We start from the raw sequence: 17,534 nt of genomic DNA, 5'->3' as shown, positions 1-17,534 counted from the left end.
CTCAATCTCCTTCCGCTTTTACAAGCTCTGATGCAAAGAGCCAAAAAGACCAAGAACAACCCATGGTTGTGATCATCTGATCAGTGCCACTCATCTCTAGCAGTGCAGCCAGTGCTGGTTGTGGTGCAAGAGCTGGAGACTGACTGCAAAACCGTTTGTAACAAACCGCTCATTTTAGCTTACTCAAGAACGCAGTGCTATAAGGGACCACCTGAATTACGCAGCTCACTATCTTGCAGGTTCTGGCATCAGTGGAACAGATGCTAAGTGCAAAAAAAAGTACACACAACATCCTCTTTCTCAATATTAAATACCAAGTTTAAGGTCTTTTATACAAAAGACCAAAAACCACGAGCCTGTCTTCAGCCATGGGAAGACAACAGAAAAGAACAGACAGGCGTTGCCCATATCTTATGACCGACATGCACGTGCACAAAAAACCCCTGAATATCTTAATTGAAAGAATACGAGAAAGATACTCTCTAAACCAATACAAGACTGTCACCTTGTATTCTCTCTAAAGCAGGCTTTGTCATTTAAACAACTTTTGTTTTCCATGGATTTGTATAGCGAATATTTCACAGGTAGAATATTTCTCCCTGAATAAATGTAATTTGGTTTGCATTAGAATCTCTCTTATCTGTTTGAAGTTGATGGAATACATCCAGTTCTCTTACTATGCCCACAACACATACTAAAGATTGCACTGGACTTTTTTTCCCCCTCTTGTCAAGTAAAAGTCCTTATTATTTGATGCACTACTAAATTTTAATTTACTTCTATACATTTTTAATAAATTAAGGCCCAGGCCATGCAAAGCTTTGCTGGTGTAGTTTTGTTTATGGTCTGCCACTTGTGCCTTTGTAGTCAATAGAAATACTCAGTGTGTAATAAATACAACATTTTCTGGTACCTTCCATGGTGCATCAAATGCACATAACTGCTCTCACTGAACTGCTTACGCAAAGAAAGTATGCATAACTTTTTTCAGGAATTGGCCCTCCATCTCTATCTGGATAGATTTCTGTAAAGCCTTATAAAAATTTTCCAAACATAAATAAACCCACAAAAATGTTTGCAATTTAAAAAGCTGTATTTTCTCTCTACCTTTGTCATATGATAAGGAAACTTAAGAAGAAAAGAAATTCTTATTCATATTTAACCATGAAATTACACCCACAATTATTTCCAGTTATAATGAAAATAGAAAGGACTTCAATGTTCAACACATGCCTATAATGATCTTTTTTCTTAAAACGTAATGACAATTTTTGTTTTTCTTCGGCTGCTGGTGATAGTTTGGGGACTTTTATACTGAGATTTTTAGGGAATGCAAGGGGTTAAAGATGTGTAAAACAGATTTTCTCACCGTTTAAAGAGAGCAAAACAACACATTTAGGAAACCAGACAGCTAAAAGGTCAAAACGTTACACTTCCAGGTCAAACTTCTGGTTGCAATTAAGTAAATTCCTCTAAACTTTTCTAGGGAAATCATATTTCTTTTAGGTTTTAGTTCAAATCCCTGTTCTTTCTTGCTTATATTGTAACAAAAACAATATTGCTCTCTTTAGAAACATTTAATAAAGAGTACTTACTTTTTTTTAGAGGAACCTGACATTTCATTTTGAAATAAAAATAAAATCCTTATTTTTTCTATTTAATGTACAATTGAACTAATTAAAAAAAAAGGCAAAAGAAGCTATCAAACCTAGCTAATTTTTAAAAAATAGTGTCTTTCTTTTCCCCTTAGGAATCATCTTTCTCTTCTCATCCACTTTCATTATCTGTATTTTCATAGTAAGGTTTGGTTTGGGATTTCTGGTTAGGTTTTTTTGGTTTGGTTTGGTTTTTTTTACTAAATTGAGCTATTTTCCCCCCTCCCATGCAGTTATATGAAAAACCCTCAAACTGAAGATGCTGACAGTGGTCCTGACGTAAACACTTAGGTGCCTGCTAAAACATACCAACAATCTCCCGACTCCTATCACTGCCCAACAAGACTACTTGGGTCTAAAAAAATAGCATCTCTGCCCCTGTAACACACAGATTTTTCAGAGGTTTTTTTTCCTGCAGAAGTCCAGAACACACAGCCACCACAGCAGCGCACAGACACAGCATTATCTGCACATGGACAACAAGCACAACAGGAATGCAGTATACGTGGGTTTTGTAACGCACAAGAGGTAGATCTGGTACGCATCTAAACAACACAACCCACTATGTATGTTAGCAAGTGATATATGCAATCATACATACCCAAGCTGAACATATGAAATCCTAGAGGTGTATTCATATTACACTAAATATTTAGCCAAACACAAAAGATATGACCAGATTCAGACATTATTTGCAAACGCTTTACTTCAGCAGAACGCACGTATTATGTTAAACTGCCCTCGCTAGAAGAGGATGACTCCTGTACTTATCTGTAGCATATTCCAGGCAGCACAGTCTTTGAGCTATCCTGCACACGTATTTGTAAAGGTCAGACAGCTAAGGAAAGTCAAGTCTATCATACTGACCAAATAATTTCTTCTCTGGTATTTTAGACATTCCAACGCAAGGAATTTGAGCACACAGACCACAAAATCTATAAAATGCTTCTAGCAGAAATCCTATTTGCTGTGTTCGCAAAGGATGGGAGAAGATAATTTAAAGTCAAACTCATTCTTCAGAAAATTTCAACTGAAACAGCAAGCTCTCAAAAAAAAAACCCAACCCAAACCTATCCGCTACCTGTTCCAACTGTGCCTAGTGCTTAAACAGGTCCAAAGAAGCTGTACACTGATATCCTACCCTCTCTATTCCTGCTACCAAGTGACTATAGAAGCTTTCAAAAACTATACAGAGCACACAAGAAAGAGTACCTAAAGAGATAAAAAGGAATCAGGCAGTCAAATAAGAAATGGCAAGTGCTTAGGGACAGATTTTCAAAATCACTCCGTGTGGATTCCGAGAACACTGAATTCCCACTTGGGACAAACAGATGCTAAGGGCTCTTTCAAAAGGTAGCTGTATGTTCCCCGGCCTAGGTGAGTCACTTTGATATTCGCAAGTGAATATCAAATCAGAAATTAAAGGTGGGGTTCAGCTTGCCTAACTTGCAACATCTACATCAAACTCGTATCTGAAACTTCATTTTTAACTGATAGGGATTAATTGCCTATTAGCTTCTAGCCAGCTTTGATAAAGCGAAAGAGGAGACATAATTCCACTTTGTAAATACACATGATTAATGGATACTGACTTTTTGCCTAACTATATAATGAAAACTCCAAAGATAAGATTTAAATTTGCATAAGTATATATGTCTTTGATAAACTGAAGTACTAACAGCAAAATTACTATGCAGATCTACTACTTGGATGCTATAGAAAGACCTTTATAGCTTGTGTAAGTATATAAGACAGTAGCTGTCAACATTTGTGCATGCAAACACACTTTTTTTGCACACATACATTACAAGACTAATTTTCATAATTTTTTTTCTTTTCATAAAATGAAAAAATCGTATGGAAACAAGAGACAAACAAAAGATGGAAACAAGATAGAAGCAAGAGAAAGAAACAGAATTAATTAAGGCAGATATTAATTAAACGTTAGAGGTCAAGGCTGTTTTCAAAACCAACGCCAAATTCTTTTTTTTTTCCCCTCCACAGGAATATACTGAATTAAACAACTCTCCTGTTGTTTTAAATACAGGATATTTCTTTGCAATACAATACTAACTATATAATACACTTTATTAAGGGTATCTTTAAAATAAATTCACTATTTCAATTCCTATCCAAGACCATAAATAACTTCACATGGGAGCTGCAATGAGGGAAGAAGTAAAATAAGGAAGAACGCATTCAACCCACCTGGTGCTGCAGCTGCAAATGTCCCATGTAAGACAGGGACAGCAATTGCTCAAGTCTCTGCAAATATCAGTGTAGTAACAGGAAAACAAAGGTAGATCCTTCAATCTAGGAAGTGCAGAACTTTCCCTGACAATCTTTGAAACACACCGACTCTCTCTGACATATTAATGAGTTCTCAGTTTATAGTGCAGGCTTTTTCCAGAAAAGTACAACGACAAGAAAGGCCATACTGGGTAAGATCAAAGGTCGCTATAGCTAAATGCCTTGCCTGTAAAAGTGGCTACAAGGGGAGATTAAATACAACAGCAAAGTGCATGTGGTTACTTTCCCAATACTCTCAGCTCAGGCCTTTATTGAACTAAAGGAGATTTCTGTGAATTCTGTACCCTCCCTGGATTACTCTCCCATGTTCTTGTCCAGTTCTGTGGACTCAGAGTAAGCTTTTATCACACCCATTATCCTTTGGCAAAGAGTTCCACAGTTCTGCTAACTACCAGGGCGCTTCCAATACCTTCATTTGATGCCCTCTCGTTCTCAAGTTGGAAGAGAAGAAGAGAAGAAATGGTTTTGTAGATCTCTCTTGCATTCTCCCTAATGTCCACATTTTCCAGGCTGAAGACTCCTAGCACACTTAACTGTTCCGTGTATTTTGTATGTTCTTTGTATTGCATTTCCTCATCTTGGATCATCTTTGTTGCCCTTCTTGGAGTTTTTCCCAATTCTATTATATTATAATCTAAGGTAAGAAAAAAATCACTAAAAAGAAACTACCTAAACAGTGCATAAGTATGGCGTTTTTTGCTCTTGTCAAATATCCTCTACCCTGAGAAAAGCAAAAAAAAAAAAAAAAAAAAAAAATCAGATCTATAAGCTTGATCTTCTGGAAGAAAAATGTTTTGGTGAAAAAAAGATGCCTTTATTCCCCATTATCTGGCTGTAAAAAATGGAAAAAAGTAATCTAAAGCAAATACAGGAAATATTAAGTACAAGATACCCATCAAAACATTTTTCATAAGTTATTGCATAAGTTACTGCATACTTCAGGGAGCTATGAGACTCTGTTGTCACAGACAGATTAATATAAGTTTAAAGTTCACAAAGATCTGCAGGACTTGGCCACAAATCACAAAGGAGTCCATTGTAAAGAAGCTGCAATATAATTCTTTTGAGAGACAGGAATGACAATGTGCAACTGCAAACATCAAAGTTCATTTAAAAGACTTCTGTCCTCCTCAGTCCCCCGTGGTAGCTTATCTGCTATGGCTTACTTTCCCTCCAGTTGAGCCCATCAAATTTTTGTGGAGTTGCTCTTTAAGCAAGATTTGTTTCACCTAACTAAACACTGTTTCACAGCAGAGGAGTAAGAGTTAACAGCTGGGAGGGTGGGAATAAATCACTTTTGCTGCTGCAGGATTCTAACGTGGAACATACCCTATCTTATCTATCATACCACATCTTACACATTTCATCTTCTACAGTAACAGTGAACACTCCTAAAGCAAACAAGGGCAGTCTGAAAAGGATGTTTTCCTTAAAAACATCATAATGTCCCAATTGAAATGCAAGGCCAAACCAGTTTGGAATATTTACTATCATGGATTAGTGTATATTTTTTGTGTGCTTACAGGAGCTGAACAAATAGTTTCATAAGCAACAGAACAGAAATGTATTTTCTTAGGAAACTGCATCTTACGCATTTTTTTATATTAAATAAGACGTTAACTTCGACTCCAGGTCTTTGTAAGGCTGAACTATTCATAATAGCGCTTGTACTTCTTCCAGTTTCTCATTTCAATAAGCTTATCAGACGTTAATGTCTGAAAATTTAATGTCTGAGGCTTCTACCTGTTAATAAAGTTCAATCACGTTCACAAAAAGCAACTGGGGGAAAAGATGGATGTGCAAACAGACACACACAGAGAAAACATTATCACAATAAGCCCCATTTCCTTAGAAAACTAGGTTAAAAATATATAAAAAAAATATACACAATGGCAGAGAATGCCAATAAAATCAAGCTGAGAGCTCATTATGCCATGTGATAGCATGCTCTCTAATTATTTTCACTGTTGAAGAGACTGTACAATAAAAAGACCTGAAATCAGAGCAAAAATGTTCCACCTTCAAGCCAAGAAAAACAACAAGGATGCTAGGGAAAGAATGAGAAAAGATCTGAAAATGACTTGTAGGATAAACATAGTTAACTTGTCCCCCTCCCTCAACATGGGGAACAAGGCCAGTTTACAACATACCTTCTTCCTTCCATTTCTAACGTGGACATTTCTACCACCCATATTTTCTTTCTGCATCCTCCTTCTCGTTTCCTCTGTGCCCCTGTAAACTTTGCCTCCTTCCTTCATTATCCACAGTCCTCCCTTTGTCATTCTCCTGTATTCAATATCTCCACTCAGTTCTCTTTATAGCCTCTTGTTACTTAATTCTCATTGCTTTTCATCAAAAACAGCCACCTTCTGTGGAACATGAAAAAACAGGCTCTGCTTTTAGCTTGTTTAAGTCTACAGTTAGGTGAGCATTATGACACACTAAGATGCTTGACATCATCACTAAAAACAAGTACGTGATACTGAGTAGCACAAGCAGCGCAAAGTGAAAACGTATGGCGCATATATATAAAAACGTAAGTTCTAACTTTAAAGATTATACATTTGTAAAGTGAAGCAGTGGGGTTTTTTAAATGAATGAGAGAAATTCATTAATACGTGCGTTTCGTTATTGGATGGCTTACATTCATTGAATTTCAAATAATGCAAGTGAACCATACCTGATCAATGCCCTTCTTGCATGATTTTGGCCATGAAAATTGGATGCAGACAAAATTAAATGTTTGAAAATGTACCCTATTTTGATTTTCTCTTAAAAAAATAAAACAACCCAAAATCAAACACGTTTGGACATTAATTAAACACAGGAAACGGAGAGTTTATACCAAAGCCTATGTCCAAAGGCTAAACTGAAGCTTACTTTGGCAAATTGTTCATACTGGTCATTTGGGAGGGGTGGGGAAATTGTTCAGACAGAAGGAAGAATAGGAAGAACTTGCTTGTCTTGGCTACTTTCTCTCATTTTTCCATTCTTTCTTTCTTTCTTCTCCTGTGTGTAACACCCACAGATTTCCTAATGAGATGGTATGCGACCCACCACACACTGCTGTGTGGGTGTAGCTTAAATGAAAAAGAAATGTAAATTGACAAGTAACATGCATAGATATTTGTATTATGTGCCACAAAACCAAAAGGTGGTATTAAATAATATTAATATTAAACATAATATAACATTAATACTAAGAAGAAATTGTGATAGGTGAAAATTTTCTCTTCAAAATAGTTATGGTAGCCAGTTTAACAACAGTCTTCTCTGCTCAACAGATCTAGACAGCAGGATGAGACCTGCTCATCAAAATAAGTAGCTTGGCTTCTATTTCTGAAGAAAATCCTAATACAACATGTTTTGATATTAGAGGCAGTCTAAAAATCTAACTAATACCCGTCTAATAATTCTGATTCTAATAAATTTTGAATACATCCTGCAATATGGAGAACAAACTAATGATAATTGACCTGAAAAGATGCAAGTTCAAACAGGGGTGGAATGCTGACCTGGGATACTTGAAGTAGTTAGTAACCAGCTAATAAGCATCTAAACGTTCCTTCTGTAGATACACTCTTCCTTACAATAGCGGGGGTTTTACAGCAGTGAAACTCTAGACACAGACTTGCATAACTTTGAGCAAAAGAAACCACATTCAGTTTGAAAAGCTCAAAAACTTTTAATAGCCTCCAAATGCAACAATAGCTGCAAGCTTAAACATTTCACCAGCAGCACCTACAGTATGTGTATGCAGTGAGCCACATACCAAGCTTGCACATTTCTTTGTATACTACAAAACACTGTAAGCCAAACACTGGCCAGCTATCTTGCACTTCATCTGTTTGTGAAAAAAATACAAAAACACATCTTTGTACCCTACAAACAGAACCTGTGATCCTAGAGAGGAAGGCAAAACACAAGAGGTTTTGGAGCCACATTTGAGTGATGATAACTGCTAAAGACTATTAGAGTTGTGGCTCACCTAAGGGTCAGTCCCTCAGAGGTAGGTCTCAGTTGCTCCAGTGAACACCCACCTATTCTGTTATTTCCTTCTCAGGTAAGAACAGACTTGAACGTAACTTGAATAAACTTGATTCTTGGACTTGAACAAAGCACTCCTTTCTTACAAATTACAGCCCTGAGCAAAGCAGGCTGAGAGAAGAGGAGAGAGAGAGATTTGGAAATTAACTTCAACATGAATGTTCATTATCACAGACTGTTTTCTTCCTTTATTTGTTTAGTGTTAATTAATGTCAGTGAGATTAACTGCAGAAAACCGATGGAACAGTAATTCTGCCTCATCCAAAGTAAATATTCTTTAATCTAAAACTGTCATAGATATTACCGATGACCTCCTCAAATGCATATCCTTAAGTTTTTCATTTTCAGGAAAGAAGGGCAAGAGTCAAGCAGAAGATCAGTTCACAACCCTGGGACAGCATACCAGTATTTTTACTGAAAAGTTCATGATCTAAAAGAAAATATAAGACCCTAAAATCTCACAAACACCCGCAAATTAGTGTTGCATCTGTCTGCATATGTAAAAAAATTATGTCTGGCAGCTTTATCTTCCAGAAAAACTACTTTTTACTGAGGCAGGAAACTTTAAAAAATAAATAATAAAAAATATCAGTTAGTAAAGAAAACACAGAAAAACCTCACCAAATCTCAGAAATTCTGATCCCATCCTCTGTAATGTCCCTCTGCTTTCACTGAAAGAAAATTCTATTTGTTCACTCAAAACCTGAAAAGTACGGGGATCTGAAAGTTCATGTGTTTTATAAACATGAATAATATTTTAAAGGGATAAAATGTAGTTACAACTGGCAAGGAAAAAAAAAGGTTTGAAAATCCTTTAGTGTCCTGAAGCACTTTTTACTTCTGTGGTACTGTGTTCTTGTGGGTGGAAAAGAACTCTACCGTCATGCCTTAACAATCTGGCTCCCATATATGCCTAAAATTTTGCAATAATAAGCCAACCCTACAGTATTTAACTTCTGTATTAAAAACACTCATTGATACCAATAATAGTGTTTACAGCTGCAACCATCAACTAGAATTCTATAGGAATATGCCTTTTCAATAACTGAAAACATTTTTTGAGAGGCAAAGAATTTGTTCAGAATTAAAATTGTTAGTATACACTGAATTAAAAAAATTTGTATCAGTATACTGACTGTATATTGTAAGTATGCAATTATATTCATTGCAGAATTCGTATTTCAGTAGAGATCCATTTCAGTATATTTAAGGAAATGTGAGAAACCATAGCCAACACAGGGCTTTACTATTGCAGCCCTTCTTTTCTGTGACAAGTTTATAACATGCTCCAGGCTGATAATAAAAAGTCATTATTCCCTAAGAACTATTTAAAAGTAAATTGCTTGTGTGATATAACACCAAGAGATAAGCTTATCAACTGTAAAACTCACCATGATGACCAGAACAGCTAGTGAAATAACATTAAACAAAAAGTGGCAAGCCATTTAGCCCCAAAGCTCATCTAACATTAAAACACAAGCTGTAGTGCTTTAATATACCATTCTCTTTATTTTAAAACATGCATGTACCAAAATTGCACCTATTGGTCTCACCACCCTCACAGACACACAAAAATAATAAAATAAAAAAAATTGTCCACGTGGGTAAATGCTCCTACTACTATTCTTTTCTGCACAATAATTACTCCCAAGGTCATCAACGCTACTGCCAAACCTGCAGTAACACCAGTGAGATGACAAATGCCATTTATCACATCATAGCAACTTTTTAAGACTGAACATATTGTCAAAAGAGGAAGAAATAAAGATATTATTTCTAAATTAAGAACTTCTAAACTAAATGTTCAAGTGGAAAGGAGCCTTAACAAACCAGCAAGATTTCCATCAATTTTGGAGGACCCAGGATTATACCATTTATTCTTTTTAATTCTAATGCTTTTATAGTAATAGTACAAGCATTACGTTCATTTTTCAATAACACAGAAAATTAAAACCCACTTTATTTTTTCAATAACATAGCTGAAGTAATTTCAGACCCAAACACCAGCTATTTCAGGCTTACTAGCTTTCCCGATGGCAAATTTCTCATGGAAAAAATAAAGAACAGCAGTTTCCACCATACTTTATTTCACAATAAGTTAAATAATTTATTTTACCGGTAAGAAACAAAGGACCAGATGGTGCACGTTCCGTTGATTTCCATTGACCACGTTGTTTAGGCGCTTCCATGTAGTGTTTGACCCTTGAAGCAACAACTTCTTCTAGCAGCATGCAGACCTCCTGAAAGAGTAACCATTGGCCTGTTTAGATCTAAATTTACATACATGCCCATAGACGCAGAGCAGAAATCAATACAAAATCACTCCCTTTCACATAAAAAGGAAAAACATCTGCAATTAAGTGCTGAGGCATTACACAGAGGTGAGAAAAGCATATAATTTAGGAAATGAATGGGAACAAGGCGGGGGGAAATCAAACAGTTTTCCTACAAAACAAGAGCGGAAGTACATTATGAAATTCTCTCACTTGGCAGATGAAGTACATTATATTGCAATACTAATAATTTTTGAACAGCAAATGAGCATCATTTTTAGGCAAAGTAGGAAAAAATACATGTTAAAAATGCATCATAACATTAGGTGTTTAAGCAAAACATTACTAAAAATCCTGCCAGGAATTGTCAACTCACTATCTCTCTGCAAGAATCCTCATAAACCACAACAGATATTTTGTTTCAATTCAGTGTAATTTTGGGGGGAAGACTCAGAGCTAATTAGGTCACAGCAATGTAATTTCTCTAGTTCATTTTTATTTTTCTGCTCCTAAACATAAGCGTTCATGTCTTTCATACTTCCTTTAGTAAAGCACAATAAAAACCACATACAACTCAAGAAGAACAAATCCTTCAGCCAGAATAACCATAGAAAAAAACCTGGAGTAAAAGCAAAAAAATTAATCTCTTGAATACCAGAATAAGTTTTCAGATTAATACATACGCACATATTTGCGACTTTTCCCTCAGTATTCTCATTTTCCATTCTGCATAACTATGTCCTCACAGAAATGATACTCTGTGGCACAGAAAAATATCATTTTACCTTTTTACAGCGTTTGGACAATTGACAAAATTGTATTAGTACTATCTAAACTAAAATATCTTGGCTTGAGATTTACTTTTGATTAATCTAGAAAGTATGCAGAGCAACAGATTTTTAACGTATTGCTCTAAATGAAAGCAACACACATATATTGGTCAACCACAAGCAGTATTTTCTCATTACAGTAAGAAATACATTTTCCTGTCTACTTGAAGAGTACAATTATAAAATACTATATTTACTTATTCTTCTGTTTAACTCATTAAAGTGATCTCATTACACATTCCTTCACAGGACTAAGCGTTCAGGTTAGAATGAAAAGGTCTACAAAGCAGGGGAAACATAGTGTGCATTTGGTTCCTCCTGCAACAATGAAGATTAGCATGCACTTCCTTAATTTACATGGAAAATATTTTAGTTGTTATGCTTATGGAAATATTATTTAAATGGCTCTCCACAAAGAACTAGAGAGACCTATATTTAAGAAAGCACAAACAAGAGCAGGCTTCAAGAGAATCGTCTCTACGTACTTTCCACCGCTAAAAAGAACTTGTAACTGAGACCTTCCGTATGCAGATCGAGACATCATGGCAGTGACATGAATAGAAATCAGTTTAATACATTTTTCTCAAAATACAAAGATAAAACTTTGACTTTGTTATTCCAGGGGAAAAGAGAGAGAACAGAAAGGGCAGGGAAATTTGAAGGGCAGAAAAAGAGAAAAGCTCCCAAATGCCTCAATTTGCGTCTCGCAGCAGTCCCAAGATGACTCTATGTACAACACACGTGACAGCAGTGGGCGAACTGTGGTCTTCACAATGCCCAGCTAGACAACATGCATTGTATTTTCTTACACCAGCCTCATGCTTATGGACACTCAATTAGTTCCCAGCCTGCTCTATGTGACCCGTGCTCCACCAGGAGCCAGCAGCCGACAGGCCAGTGCTGTTCCCTCCTTCCGCCCGGGACCGCATCGCCAGGCTCCGTTTGCTACAAACAGCAGCCGCTGACTTTCATCCAGGGTAAGCAGGGGACCAGCAGAAATCGTGTTTGTGTTACAAGGGGTCTAAGAGGCATCTGCTTTTCTGTACCACCATTACTGTTTTCCAGAATTTGGTAACAACAGAAGCGTAGAAAACTGCTTGAGATGAATATGTAAAAGCTCTCATAAAAAAATACGTAGGCATAAGTTGCCTGTAATACCTTAGAGACCTTTTTCTTCCCACTTTAACAAAGATTCTGTATAGGACTTTCAGGAAGCGAATTGTAAAGCTATTGGAATCACACTTCTCGGTTGTCGAAAATATGCAACCTTTGTACTTCACTCAAAATGTGCGGTCACAGAAATGTAACGAATGCTGCCCTGTCATGCCTCTTTATTAAATCCATCATGATCTAATTTCCTGAAATTCATATCTTTTGTTTTGGCAGTCTTACAAAATCCATTTTGAAAACACTTAAAACTCAGATAACCGGGACTGTAAAACTGGTTATAAATAGAAAGGGTAATGAGTATTCATTTAGCCAGAAAAAAGAAGCCGAAAAGATTTTCCCTATTTTCTTCTTTCTGGGCTTAATAAAGCACAAATTGGATGAACAACATGTTGTTAAATATTCTGCTTTCGCTCCCTCAGGATATTAATTTATTGTTTCTTTTAATTCTATTTAAATGTATTACTTTGAGACGTATGGGGATGCTCTGCAGTGACAAGTTAATTATGTCATTATTAGGAAAGCTATCTGCTGAAAATTACCGTAACAGAGACTTGCGGGAAAGTCCACAGGCATTTGAAACATGTCCTGCATTCGTTTTCAATAGGGAACTTCTCAAGTTCCCACACAGACTGAAATAGGGGAAAACTCCCGCCAGTAACTCATCACAAGATCGTAGCAGAAATCACACAGAATCTGATGAAAGTTATACTCATAATTTTGCTGGTCACTGATGCACTGTTTCCCAAAATTTCATCTGTTGTCAGGATACACAAATGATCTACTTAAAAATAAAGATTGGGAGTTTCTTTTCATAAGATACAATGGTTCTACTCTAGTTTATCATGCATACTCATGTTTTCTTGCACTCTCTAAATGCAACATCATTCACACTCCTCAGAACAAAAAAAAACAATTAATAGAAAGATATGTCACCAACAAGCTCTGCAAAAATGATACCTGTCACAATCTGGTCTATATCACTCAGGATAATTTACAAACATTCATGAGAAATATGTTTTTAAAATTAAAAAGTCAGAAGAATCAAAAAACAGCATGCACACATGCATGTATGCACACACACAGAGTTTAAAAATCAAAAGGCAAACTGAAAGTGGTCATTAGTGACCCAAAAAGCACATATGGTTAACTTAGGGGTCCCACAGCAACCATTGACGGTTAGGTATACCTAACAATATTCTCATAACACTGAAAAATTCTGGACAGTTCAAGGCAATCCAACTTTTTTTCCTGCAGCCACACGCTTTTGAAGTAGAATTGATATTTGTTGTACCTCTTTCTCATGATCTGAAAACCAGCTGGTGTCTTTACTGGAGCCCTGAGGCAAAATATGAACATCCACCAAAACAGCAAAGTTCCCACACTGAAAAAAAAAACAACAAAGAAAAAAAAAACGTTCAACTGTAGCTACTAGGAAGCACATGTCAAGCAGACAAGGAGGTTAACAATCAGGTAAGCATATGCATCTGATTCAGAGGTACAGCAGGCAAAACATAAAACTGTGGAAGATTATGAAGTATGGAATTACAAATTTACCATTGTTTGCGGGCTTAATGAGAAATAAGAGCACCAGACCTATCTTGGATAGCTCACTGAAAAGTTTAAACAATAACAACAAGTAGATGGAATTTTCTTCTGCTATCTATATGCCACTTTTAAATCCGAGTTCAAGCAAATTTTAACGTGTGAAAAATTAGCTATTCCTTCGCCAAACGCCCATCATTCTATTTTCTGAGAATTTAGTACCATATTAGTTATCTACTTTGCATTTTAAATTTATTAAGTCCTTAAAAACTCGGCTTCTTTAGAAGTCTTTTCCTCTCTCCAAACTACCTAATGTAAAGAACAGCACGTTTGAAGAACCTGTAGTAACTACCTAATATTCATTAACATCTGTCATCTAGCCAATACTATATTTTGAATGGTTAAATGATAATAAGGCTAACCTATTAATAAACATTAAGTATAGTTGTTAGGATGACACAGGCTACATCCCAAGACACATCAACTATTTCTGAAATTCCTTGTAGGCTTTAACAGAGGACAACGTGACATACGAGGTTTAATTATTTCCTTTCATCAGTACATCAGCCATTACAATGACCTTCTAATGTAAGGAAGAGCGAACGGCACAAACACATCTCCTTCGCTCCACTGTGCACTAACGTACCCCTAGCAAGAGAATATTGGTTCTTTTCACACACGGAGGTATGGTACATCACAAGCTAATGCTTTCCCTTTCTTCCGCTGTAACACAGCACCAAATCTCACTCAGACATCCTTCAACTAAACAACTTGCAAGGTAAAAGCCGATTTCATCATTCTGTTTTGGCTGCTTGTGCCGCACTTGTGATGCAATAAACTCACTCTTTGAGAAGACTGGACATGTGCGGTCATGGCAATTGCACATCCGGAATGTCTGATGGAATAGAAACAACATCCTGATTCCAGACAAATCTCAAGTGTATACGTACAATCCAGCGTTAGATTGGTCTCGTTTCAAGCGGACGTTGCAGCGGATGCTTCCTGTCCTAACTTTCTCTCTCCGTATTTGCTCTTCACTGCCAAACATCTGCAAACCCCATGCCAGAATTCCAACTGCTAACAGAATTAGTTCTAGAAATAGTATGACACGTATTTTTTACACTAGAGTTGTACATCACTTACAGTCTAGGAGGTACATCTGTATCTTAAGGCTTATGGTACAGCATAAGTACAGTCTCTGAGAGAACCCTTCCCTGTACAGTTATTACAGACAAAGAACAATAAGATTTAGCATCAATTTTATTAACCGTGACAGTGTATTTAGTAAATTAGAAATCTCGGGGTTTACAAAACACTTAGATCTGTAAATTATCCATGAACAGAAGTATTTAAATAATGATTTAAATATAATTAAAATGCAATTCGTGACCAATACTGTATTGTAACTAGAATGCAAAAGTTTGGCAAATGAGACAGGCATTGTGAAATCCTTTTGAGAAACTTCTAAGTTACTTATAGGTATCAGTCACTGAAAGAGCAGAATGCTTTGATCTATTTTATCAAAAGGCTTCTCTTTCCTCCAGAGAACCAAGAATTACCAGATGGCTGCAACGGCAAACCTCTCCAAGCTTTAAACTGATGACAAAATATCTCTCAAAAATCTCTGGTGACTCATTAGTCAGCTCCAGCAAACTTTTGAGTTGACTACTGAACTTCGAAGTTAGCGGACACTGCATATTATAAAGAGAAAGCCAGTAAATTATTCATGGTTCAGCACTTACAACAACGAACAAGTATTTGATACATCAAGAAAATTCAAATTATCAAACGCTACATGTTAACTTGCATCATTTTCTACTGACTACAGGAACTTTATATATAGACACAGATGCAAAGTATAGACCTGTTTTTCAAGGAGAAAAAACGTTTGTAATTATTTTCTTTTGAATGGCAATATTTGTCTCATTTGCCAATCTTGAAACAACTGGGGAAAAAGAAAATAACAAACCAGATTTGAAACTATATGATGGAACAGTTCAAAATTATCTTAATATTACAAACAGCCAAACATTTGTAGTACTTCAAAGAAAAACAAATATATATGAATAATGCGTAAATCTTTGTAACAGACAAGCTTTCCCAATGGAAGACTTCTATGCCTCTGAGCTTTGGAGCACTCTTCTTGTAGACAGCATACCTGGAACGATTTCAACATCCAAAAGCCAACAGTTTTGCCACTCAATTAGAATAACTTTGGGACAGGACACAAGGAAGCGTAACTGTCACAGACAAAGAGGAATATGGAGAGTAAGAGAATATAAGCACAGATCTTTCTGGGTCTCGTTACCTCCTATTTTTCCTAAGTCCGGAACATGACATAAGCAACAGTTCCCATGCAGGCTCCTTTGCACTCTGGAATTATACAATACATTGTATACCCTACATCTGTATTTATACTTTATATGCCTTCACATGGTACAGTTTTATGTATGATATTTACACTAAGCAGCTCATACAGCTTTGGCTGCTCCAGCAGCAAAGGAAGAGTTCTCTGCACAGACTAAATTCCAATACAAATAATCGTGGGGAACAGAGCAAAGTGGAAGAAAAATGTACACTGTTTATATTAACAGATCTTACAAAAGTTTCTAAATAATTTTTATTCTGAAGACATGCAATTCCATGAAAATACTAGCTTTTATTTTAGAGAAAATGAAGCATTTCCAGTCATTGTGGCTGCAAGAAGCAACTCGTGATTCCTAAGTACTGTAACTGAAAGGCAAACAAGAACCGAAATTTTTAATTTTATGCTTTCAATCTCAAAATTTGCACTGGACATTATTTTTAGAGGTGCGATTGTCAAAACTGAAACCTGAACACCTGATTTGATGGGAAACGCTTTTTTTCAAGAATCAATAGAAAAGCATTTCACTGAAAAATTAAAGACAGAAACAGATGCACCAATTTGATATCCTCCATAATTCTAGAATTCAAAAACTCTTCATTTTTACAAGCTGTTTTTTAATGCTAATGTACTTACTGTAACAGTCTAATAACATAGTTATTAAACTGTGTTATTACACTGTTATTAAACAAAGGGCTTTAAATGATCTCAGAATGTTGTTAGTGTATTGTTGTACTGTAATGGCATCTAATTCAGAACATATTTTCAGGAATCAAACTGTTTATATAAATACTTCAAACACTTCATAGATTCTGCAAATGGAAAAGAGAACCAGAGACGTAACGTAAACAGAATGAATACCAACGCAAAGTGGTAAGTCGGTCAAGGGAAGTCATCTACTCATAACCTGTAAAAAGCTTGGCCCAGGATAAGCACATATTAGATGGTGGATTATTATCTCAAATCCCCCAAGGAGCAGACAAACCCAAACAAATACTTTTTATTGCTATACTCATTTTTACAACTGGGGGCTCCTACATTGGTACCCTCATTTCTTTAAACGGCATCACTTGAAATAGCGTAGAAACAGTCATTATACACAAAGATACTTGCGATGCTGGGGATAAGCATGGTGAGTTTGTATTCAGTTACATCATCCCAAATGTGCTGTATCATTAAACCAGACAGGACTGGAGAGCCAGCCTCCCAAGACACATATTAGCGTTTCCCATTTCTGTGATTCTTCTGCGGATGCGGGCTGTGGGGTCAGAATTAATTGAAGCTTAGCTGAAAAGGAAACATGATAGTTTGGCTAGCTTTTGGGGGCGGGCAGGAAGGAGGC

At 36.3% G+C, this 17,534-nt stretch overlaps 1 protein-coding gene across 6 annotated transcripts in view; it reads right to left on the bottom strand.

Annotated features, from left to right (window-relative positions):
• The window catches only part of SLX4IP (SLX4 interacting protein), an 84,755-nt gene that overhangs the window by 30,520 nt on the left and 36,701 nt on the right, over positions 1–17,534 (bottom strand). For 3 of the 6 annotated variants that reach the window (XR_015708023.1, XM_087773687.1, XM_087773689.1), the window contains 2 exons: positions 13,577–13,666; positions 10,129–10,252 (listed from right to left, as the gene is read on the bottom strand). Coding sequence is in view for 5 of the 6 variants with exons in the window: in XM_087773687.1 (XP_087629813.1) it covers positions 10,129–10,252; positions 13,577–13,666 (214 nt within the window). In the remaining variant the exon portion in view is untranslated. Of the gene's footprint in view, positions 1–10,128; positions 10,253–10,972; positions 11,027–13,576; positions 13,667–17,534 lie in introns of those variants that run through there. The other 3 variants (XM_087773688.1, XM_087773691.1, XM_087773692.1) reach the window with 2 other exon arrangements.

Source organism: Nipponia nippon, unplaced genomic scaffold (genome assembly GCF_047370975.1).
Source record: "Nipponia nippon isolate SJK-2023a ecotype South Korea unplaced genomic scaffold, ASM4737097v1 scaffold_4, whole genome shotgun sequence".
Taxonomy (NCBI): domain Eukaryota; kingdom Metazoa; phylum Chordata; class Aves; order Pelecaniformes; family Threskiornithidae; genus Nipponia; species Nipponia nippon.
This window is presented reverse-complemented; position numbering and strand designations above follow the sequence as displayed.